This window comes from Rhinolophus sinicus, chromosome 7 (genome assembly GCF_057876585.1).
Source record: "Rhinolophus sinicus isolate RSI-liver-muscle chromosome 7, RSI-T2T, whole genome shotgun sequence".
Classification (NCBI taxonomy): Eukaryota; Metazoa; Chordata; class Mammalia; order Chiroptera; family Rhinolophidae; genus Rhinolophus; species Rhinolophus sinicus.
This window is the reverse complement of record NC_142507.1, coordinates 56,583,835-56,593,470: the sequence shown is the minus strand read 5'-3', so window position 1 is coordinate 56,593,470 and position 9,636 is coordinate 56,583,835. Positions and strand designations below refer to the sequence as shown.

Here is a 9,636-nt window from a genome sequence, read left to right as displayed (position 1 = left end):
ATCTTCTGCAAACATCACTTTCTATCGGCAAATCCATGACGAGGCAAGAGGATACTCTGTCACCTCTCTATTATGCCTTTCATGTTGGATTCTTGGTGCCCCAATCCTTTTATTACTAAATACTTTCAGAAATTCTTTTTGTGGCAGTTGTTACTGTGGTGCAGAAGGGGGAAATTAATTTGGAATAGTAAGTTATAAAATTAAAATGGGAATCAGAACACTTAGAGTCCAAGTATAAATCTACCACTAATAAGCTTTGAGATTCTAAAGGCTGCCCCCTCAGCCCAATTACCTGGCCGTTTCTCCTTCATAATAAAAAAAGATAAGGTTTTTAGCTTTCATTCAGAAAAATAATGTTTTCAGCTCTTTACTAAAACTTGGTTTTGGTTTATGTTCCACTAGATCCACTGTCATATTTTAAATAAACACTCCTCAGTCCTTGCACATTCTGTACTGAAATTTCTATGTACTTGGCAATGAATACACTATTGACCCAGAATCTAGAACCTCAGAGAATTAGACAAACAAAAACGGCCTTAGATAGAAAATCCTAGAAATCTAGACACCAGATTTTCCGAGAAATGAAGGTCAATGCAGTGGTCTATTTAATAAACATTTGTAGCACCTACATGCAAGGCACAATGGTGGGGTAGAGACGTCACTGATCCAACCCACTGGTGAAGGGTTCACAGAGGCAAAATGAGGGGTCAGAGAGCAGCCCCAAATCAGCCATCTACCCAGGATCTGTCATCAAGTGATGGCTGGGGGTGGTGAGTCAGTCTGGAAGCCCTTGAAGTCCAGGAGGTGAGAACAAACCACTTGAGGTCCTACCTCTTCCAGACATCGCTTCCTTTCCAACGAGTTTTTTTCTAGTCACCTTCTAGAATGTAGAAGATAATTCATCTCAGCCACGCGCTGTATTTTCCCTCACACACACACCTGACGGTGTGCAGGGGGCAATACATCCCCAGCCCAGTTTTTGTAGTCAGGAAGGGTTCCAGGGGGGCTTCAACTTTGGCACGTAAGACGTAGGTCACCGAGACAGAATTGTTTTCCCAACGTGGTTCCTCTGATGTTGAACAAGGTATGAAGTCCGGGTGAAGCCTTTTCCACACGCATCACACGGATACGGCTTCTCTCTAGTGTGGATTTTGTGATGTTCAATAAGGCTTCTACTCCTGGTGAAACTCCTCTCACACTCATTACATCGATAAGACACGGGAGCCTCCACGTTCCCCTTGTGACTCTCCAGCGTCCCCTGACTCTCCCAGCGCTCCCCGTGTTCGGGATCCCGAACGCTTTTATCACTATGGATCTTCCGATGTCTCAGGAGATGTGAATTCCGCCTAAAGGCTTTGCCACATATGTCGCACTGGTATGGCTTCTCCCCAGTGTGGATTTTGTGATGTTCCAAGAGGCTGCAGCTCTGGCTAAAGGTCTTTCCACACTCATCACACTCGTAGGGCTTCTCCCCAGTGTGAGTTCTCTGGTGCTTGGTGAGGTCTGAGCTCTGAATGAAGGCCTTCCCACATTCGTCGCACTCATAGGGCTTCTCCCCAGTGTGGACTCTCTGGTGAATGATGAGAGCAGAGCTCCCAATGAAGGACTTGCCACAGTCCTCACACTCGTAGGGCTTCTCCCCAGTGTGGATTCTCCTGTGCTTAGTCAGGCCTGAACTCTGAGCAAAACTCTTCCCACATTCCTGGCAGATGTGCCGCCTCCTCCCCGTGGGGCTTTTCTGCTTTCTGTGTAACCTGCCCTCCTGCTCACCAGGTTCTGCACCTGCAGGGATCTGGGCAATGGCTTCACCCAGGTGGCGCGGGGTCTGCCCAGGCTCCTCTTCTGGATGTTTCTCATGTAGAGGCAAGTCCCTGATCTTATTCTGCATTTCACCATCTGAAATAACAAATGACCAGCAACTGTCAATTGTGCCCCGCATTGGAAAAAAGCTCTCTGATGACCCTAGGGTGGTGAGAATTACAGAGGTCTGTATAAGTCATGGATGAGGATTTCAGTACAGGAATCAGGATGGAAATGAAGAGGGAGGGGTGCTCGAAGGAAGAAGGGTCCAGGCTGAGGATGGAGGCAAGGGGTGTCGACTGTGCTGGGAACACATGCAGAGGCTCCAAGTTATAAGGACAAGTAGGCAGGGCCATGCACCTAGCGCTGGATGATAAAATGGCTGGGCAGGAGGTAGTAGCTGGAAAGGTGAGGGAAAGGGCTTCTGAAGTGTGCTGTATGGAAAAAGACAGTGGGAACTCAGAAATTAGTCACTGTGCGATGGAAAGCATAGTCTTCTCTGCCCTTATCCCAGGCAGAGGCACGGTCCCCAAATAGAACTGGCTTCTGCGCTGAGAGAGCTGAGTCGGAGCCCCCACGGTGCCACTAACGAGCTGTGTGAACTCAGAAGCCAGGCCATCTGGGAGCCTGTCGACGCTCATCTCCAAGGTCAGGCTCCGTCGTCGTCAGTCTCCCAGACACTTCTAGCTCTCCCACTCTATGGTCCCCCGGCCCATGACCTGAAGAGACCCCGCAGCTCTCCTCGCTCAGGGCTAGCAACGTTGACCTAGCATCTGCGATGAGCCAGGCCCGTACTAGGCGTTGTATCTGCATCCTCCCATTTAACCCGACTAGAACACTGACAGGGCAGGGAGGAAAGCCCTGTCAGAGAGCTAGTCCATAACAGGCTTCTGAATGCAAACCGTGGCTTCTAACAGACAGGTTGGTTCTCATACAAAGGAAGCCAGGAAACCTTACGAGCAATCGGTGCCCATCGCTCTTACCCAGGGAGGTCAGAGGGCCACCGTCCTCCTGCCTTTCATCTCTGTACGACTTCACCTGAGATGAATCCAGCTCTGTCCATCCAGGGGACACAGTGAGAGCCACATCTTCCATTTTCAGCAGCCCCTGCAACAACAGGGAATCCCACCTAGTTCCTCTCGTCCAAAATCCCTCCCAAAGCTGACACACGCAAAGAATGAACATCCCCTGAAAGGGGCCCTGTGAAAAAGAGCCTGCGTGGCACCCTCTGACCCACTTAATCTGATGCGGACGTGAAAATCCCATCTAGGACTGGGGTTGGGGTCTAGGGTGGAACCCCATGGCAGCACACAGGAACGGAGGGCACGGAAGAGGGAGAGGGGCTCCAGCTCACCTGGGACTCTGGGGTGAGCCCGGCGGCCACCACTGCGTGAGCTGTATAGCGCCCGCCCACAGCAAGCCCAGGCACCTGCAGAGCTGGGAAGGAGAGAGGCCCTGGGTGAGATCCAGACCCTCGCATGCAGCCTCCCTGCCTGTGGGACCCAAGTTCAAATGCTGGGTTTGCACCTTCCTGCCAGGAAGTGCCTACAGAGTGCTCCTTTCCAGAATTCCTGACCCCACCAGCTCCGTCCTAGGGCCCCAACGTGTGAGGTGCTCTGTAGCTGGATGAAAACTACAGAAACAGGCAGGCTGCTCGGTAGGGATGGTGTAGTGAAACCAACGTGAAAACAAAACGGAGCCTTCCGTTGGAAGATGCTTTAGTCTTGAACTTCGCCGGGATAAGGGATAAAAGGATTTCTGTTGTTGTTGTTACAGTGTCATTCGTAGCTCTGGGGTGCTTTTTGCTTTACTTTTAAAAACCTCGAGGAGCCAGACAGAGCTGGGCCCAGAAAGGAGGAAACGGGTGTCTGCTCATATAGAACTTGCTCATATTCGAGAAGCGAAGGGGAACTTTCACATTTTAGAAATAAGGACTGTGTGGTGTGACTGGCGTGTCCCAGTGTCGTGTGTCTTGGGAATCCACCCACGTGTTCACAGCACAGGGCGAACCCCGGGAACATGGAGCAGTTTCCTACTGAGTGATTTTCACCCTGTTCTCGTTACAGACCGAGGGTTTATGCTCTTCTGTCTGCAGCTCTCCTACAATCTCGGGACTATTCCGGCTGGCTTTAACGATCCTGCCTAATTTTCTTCAATGCATTTACCAATGCCTAACATGGTATTAAGAATGTACGTGCTATCTTCCTTACCGGAATGTAAGCTCCACGGCAGCAAGAAATCTGTCTTATGCCGCCTCCGCCCCTGGTGCCTACTGTACGGCTACCACATAGGGGTCTCCACAAGGATATGTGAAATGAGTGGACACCACTGTGTTGTTAAAAACTCAATTCTTTCCAAACCCACATCTTCACGAAGTCTAATTTACTATATGCAGATTTGGTGAGGAAGGCTCTCCACCACTGACTGAAATTTCCCTTTTCGTCTCAGTCTCAAAGTCGGGTCGATCTGTGCTGGGCACGTGGAGCCCCCAGCAACAGATGCGCCTTGTCGCGAACCTGAAGCAAAACTGGACGAGGTCGGCGCGAGATAATCCTCACCTCTGTCTGGTGGGGACTGGGATCCCACACATTCGTGCTCGAGCAGAGCCTTCATCGGCTGGAACTGGACACTTCGTGACCTCCGAGCCGGTGTCAACACTGCCATCTTGCAACAGAGCAGCTGCCCCCGGTCACCACCTGGCACCTGGAAGTCATTCATTTATTCACTCATGAAACACTTCTATCGTGCTCCGCACGTGCTAGTATCTTCTCTTTTCCAGGCACTGCTTCTGTGAGCTCTACGAATATTACTCCACTCAACGCAGACAACTACCCTCTGAGCTGGGTATTACTGTTATTTTTGTAATGGGGAAACTGAGGTAGAGTTTCCGTAGCTTGCCCAAGGTCACCCAGCTGCAAGTGGCAGTGCCACGATGGGGGCTCGGACGCTGTGGCTCCAGAGCCCGCGCTCTTAACCATGACTCTCTGATCCCTCGTTATAACATTTGTACTTTGTGAAAACTCTGGCGCCTCAGACAACACTCCCAGCTCTGCCTGTGTGAAAAGCGAGGACAGGTTTCTGGGGACCAGTCAACGAGGTCACCATCCGTAAAAGCACCTAACGGGCCCCTGCGTGTGGTATGTCGGCGTTAATGCAGGCTTCCCTCCACACATTTATACTCAAATTCCTTTCTCACGTGCAGCTCCCACATCCTCTAAAGAATGAAGAGCCTGAGATAAGCGACTCGAAATGACTTTTCGGTTATGGGGCACGGGTGCAGTAGGTCCCCATCAAGAACCCTGGTCTCTCGGTCACTGGTTAGAAGGATCTGGCCACACGGCCTCGGAAGGAACGTTGACAAGGACACAACACAATGCAAAGAGGAAACCTCCTCCTAAAATACGCAAGAAGATGCAGGACAAAGTCAACCCATTTTCCACCAGAAGTTCTGAATCTGCGGTCCCTGGACTCCCTCCCACAGGAAAAACATCGATCTTTATTTTTACTAGAGAAGCAACAGAGCCACGTGGCATAAGCATACCCAGGACTCTGTCATCAAGAGAAACTGCACATGTCCTCACATCACATCACAAGCAGGCAAATGTTGTCCGAGTCACGCACGCTTAGAACCTTGAAACGACCCGTTACTGGACCTGTCCCGAGATCTGCCTAGTAGTTAGTGCGCTCGTCTGAAAATGCGTATATGACGTTCCCACGCATCTGTGGAACGCTTGGCTAACTGCGGTCCCGCCCAACTGTGTTCTTCGGTGGTCCTCTCTATGTTCCTTTACACGTTTAGCAGGATCACTGTGAGAGGGGCCCGGGGCTACACCTCGCTGCCAAGGGGGTTCACGGCGCACACACCGCCACCTCGGGGTCTGAAAGGAACGCCCACACTCGTTCCGAGTTCAGGGGGAAACAGCGCGGCTCTACCTGCGGCCTGGGCTCAGGCAGCTGCCGGTCCAGGGACTCCAGAGCGGCCACCGCCGCGTCCCCGCTCTCCGGATGCTGCGCGCGCACGTGGGCCTGCAGCTCCCCGGGCAGGATGCTCAGGAACTGCTCCAGCACCAGCAGCTCCAGCATCTGCTCCTTGCTGTGCGTCTCGGGCCGCAGCCACAGGCGGCAGAGCTGGCGCAGCCGGCCCAGGGCCTCGCGGGGCCCCTCGGCCTCGGGGTAGCGGAAGCCGCGGAAACGCTGGCGGGAACGCTCGGGCCCCGGAGCGGGGCTGCGGCTGCAACTGGCCTCCTCCTCCTCCACCTTTACGACAAGAAGCCCCAACTGGTCGTCCGTGGACGGGGTGCCCAGAGTTTCGCTGGGTGTGGTCTCTGTCGCCATACTGGGCTTACCGTGGCTGGACCTGGGGTTCTGCAGCAGATTCCTGAAAACAGGAAATCTCTATGAGCAGTACAATGCAGGTGGCCCCTCCGTGGGCCCCGGGACACAGGACAAGGCCCAGGAGTAGCTGTGAAGATTCCTTCCCCAAGTTTCCTGGCCTTTGCTGCCACGTCTCTGTGGGGCAAACAGACTACATGCCCCCTGCTCTGTGGAGCCTTCTCACCCCCTCACGCCAAATGAACTGTCTCCTCCATGGGAAGAGCACGCTGAGAGTGCTCCACTGACTTCAGGACTTCACAGGAAACACACAAGAGCAGCTCTCCATCCTTGTTCACCACTTAACAATCTGTCTACCCTGCTGAACTTGACTGTGTTAAAAACAGCTCCATCTTGAGCTTCCTCATCTTTGTATCCCCAGGTCCTGACACAGTAAGCACAGAATGATTTTGTTGTGTTTTCTAAGTGAAAGGACAAAGGAATGTGAAAGCATTAGGTGAATAGTTGTCTGTGTAAAGCACTGCTAATATTCAGGTGACCTTAATCTATGCTATGGAAGGCTGGTGGGCTGTCCTGTAAATAGTAGGGTGTTCAGCAGCACCCCACCTCTACCCACTAGATGCCAGTAGCAAAACCCACCCCTCCCATCATGACAAACAAAAAACATCTACAGACATTGCTAAATTTTACCTTGGGAACTAAAGGGCCCCCAGCTTAACAGCACTGCTGTAAAGAATGAAAACACAAAGTTCTGAGTTACAAAATCTACTGATAAGTCTCAGTGGCAAAAGCTTATAGGGAACTTAGGGACCAGAAGACGGAGTCACCTGGCTAGTGAGTAAGAACAAAGTTCCTTCCAGGTAAGACAGACAAGCATCACAGATACTCATAAGTCTCCCATAGTCAGACACAGGGAGCAGAATGGGGTGGGCAGACGGGGACTGGGAACTGTGTCTCCTGAAGACAGAGAATACATGGGGTGTCCCACAAACACCGAAGGGAGAATGCCTGCCCTGCCCTCGCTGTGAAGTCTCAGGTGTTAGCGGTTGCAGAGAAGTGACAAATGGGTATTCAGAGTCTACCTAATGTGCCTTATATGGCCGCTGTCACTAAGCGAAATCAATGCCAGAACCAGGCTGGGTGAACTACCCTACACTGTTGTTAGTACACTGGCACAGGGACAAGACAGCCTCGATTCAAATCTCATCTCTGCCACTTATTTGCTGCATTTCTTATTAACTACTCAGTGCCTCAGTTTCCCTATCTCTAAAAAGATAATAAAAGCATCTACCTCATGGAGTTGTTACACATTTGCCAATATTTGTAAAGCACAAAGAACACCGCTCGGCGCACAAAACATATGTCAATAAAACATACAGGATGTGGTTCTAGATTGGTCCCCTTCAACTTTAGTAGACAGGTAACAAAATTCTCTCTCCGAGGCTGGATAGGTCCAGGAAAGAAAGAAAAGGAGGAAGGTGGTGACTACACATACCCCATACCTCATAGGTTATTCCCTCTCTGTCATTAGCCATTCCCAGAAGCCAATGGACCTGGGCATGCTCTAAAAGGGAAGGGATCCCTGAGAGTCCTTTGCAACAGATGGCACTAGTTCTAAACCCTAAGTGACTGCAAACCTGTTTTGACGGGGTTCGAATGTCAGTAAGTGACTCTTTACTCCTACGGTAGAGGAACTATAAAATGTCAGGTTGGTAGTGATTACTCTGTTAAAAAAACAATTCCAGGTCTGCACCTTCCGGAGTTTTAATTCTTAATCCAACCTTCGACAGTACAAAGGATACAACGAAGGATGGAATTTGGGCAATTGAGACCCCCCGGAAAATACTTCCTGCTAACAGTTGCCACAAGAGACCTGGGGCACTGCTCCACGAACAAACCATGGAGAAACAAGTGCGCCCAAGTCCAATCAAGTCTAGATCCAAGCGCCAGGCACCGGTAATGACCTTGTCTCCGGGTGGAGCAGCAATGCAACGGCTCCCATTTTCAGGGCTTGTCTGTGGGTGACCCAAGAATCCCGTCTCCTAACGCCGAGGCACGGACCCAGACACCCAGGAACGGCCCTCGACAAGGGGCACCTGTCGTGGGCCCCATGCGGGGACCTCCGCACCACCCTGGCAGCGGCAGAGCATCATTCCAGCCCCAGGGTCTCTCCCAGGGGTCTCGCTCCTGTGAGACTCGGCTGCATGGGTGGGCGCGGGCAGCGTTTCTGTACGCACACGCGCGCGCGCTCCTACCGGGAGACAGACACACACACACACACACACACACAACCTACCCGGGGGAAAAAAGCTGCGGAACTGCCGGAGGACGGCCACAAAAGGACACCGAAAGCAGCCACGGGACGACCCCGTCTTAGCCCACACTCACGACTGCCGGAAGCCCGGGAACCGCCGTGGGGTGGGTCACAGGGGCCACTTCCGGCCTCTCTGGCCGCCGCCCCGCCAGAGACTCTGTGGTTCACTAGCTTCCAGCCGTTCACCTCGCTTGCTCCGTGCCTATTAAAAAGGCTTTTAAAAATGAGCTTTCCAGCTATGATAAAAGGAGAAAAGCAAGGCGCAGGTCTCTGTCTATAGTTTGCTACATTTGCGAATAGAAGGTAGTAAAAATAATTAGTTATATTTTCTTGTGTAGTCAGAAAGAAACCCTGAAGAATACATTAAGACAATAAGTGAATACCTGTAAGGGGTAAATGGTTGGAAACCGAGTGCAAAGGAAGACCAGGATGAGAGGAAGAGTGTGATTGTACATGTTTTTAATATATTTTTTAAATTAGAGCTGATTATATTACCTAGTTAAAACAATTACAGATACAAAACTGTTTTAAGGAGCAGGCTGAATTATTTACATAGAAAATTCAAGATAATCTAATATTCAAATTATGATGCTCTATAAGAGAGCTTAGCAAGGATGTAGACTTTTTTTAAATTTATATTCACAGATGAATTTCCCTACACCAGTGCAAGTTAGAAAATATAATTTTTTAAAAATTGTGTTGGGGAATACTGGGGGACAGTGTGTTTCTCCAGGGCCCATCAGCTCCAAGTCGTTGTCCTTCAGTCTAGTTGTGGAGGGCGCAGCTCAGCTCCAAGTCCAATCACCATTTTCAATCTTTAGTTGCAGGGGACACAGCCCACCATCCCATGAGGGAATTGAACCAGCAACCTTATTGTTGACAGCTCGCGCTCTAACCAACTGAGCAATGGGGCTGCACCTCTGGGGAGGTCAGTGGCAGCTCGTGGCCTTCAATCTAGTTGTGGAGGGTGCAGCTCACTGGCCCATGTGGGACTCGAACTGGCACCCTAAATATCTCTTCATGTGTCTGTCACATCCTTTAATAAACTGGTAATTGTAAGTGTTTCCCTGAGTTCTATGAGCTGTTTTAGCAAATTAATCAAACCCAAGGAGGGGGTCGTTAGAACCTACACTCTATAGCTGGCTGATCAGAAGCACAGCTAGGCTTGTGACTGGCATTTGAAGTGGGGG

At 50.9% G+C, this 9,636-nt stretch overlaps 1 protein-coding gene across 3 annotated transcripts; it reads right to left on the bottom strand.

Moving 5' to 3' along the window:
• Window positions 1–582: 582 nt before the first annotated feature.
• Window positions 583–8,541, bottom strand: LOC109435924 (zinc finger protein with KRAB and SCAN domains 4). Of its 3 annotated transcripts, XM_074319153.2 has the most exons (6): window positions 8,429–8,536; window positions 5,734–6,178; window positions 4,359–4,503; window positions 3,155–3,237; window positions 2,784–2,907; window positions 583–1,896 (listed from the first exon to the last, which is right to left on the bottom strand). In XM_074319153.2, exons 2-6 carry the CDS (start codon window positions 6,133–6,135, stop codon window positions 1,034–1,036), a joined length of 1,617 nt encoding a protein of 538 aa, XP_074175254.2. In that variant the 5' UTR covers window positions 6,136–6,178; window positions 8,429–8,536; the 3' UTR covers window positions 583–1,033. The 3 variants fall into 3 exon arrangements, with proteins under 3 accessions (XP_074175254.2, XP_074175256.1, XP_074175255.2); XM_074319155.2 differs by lacking the exon at window positions 5,734–6,178 and having other exon boundaries at window positions 8,429–8,541; XM_074319154.2 differs by lacking the exons at window positions 3,155–3,237; window positions 4,359–4,503.
• Window positions 8,542–9,636: the final 1,095 nt, after the last annotated feature.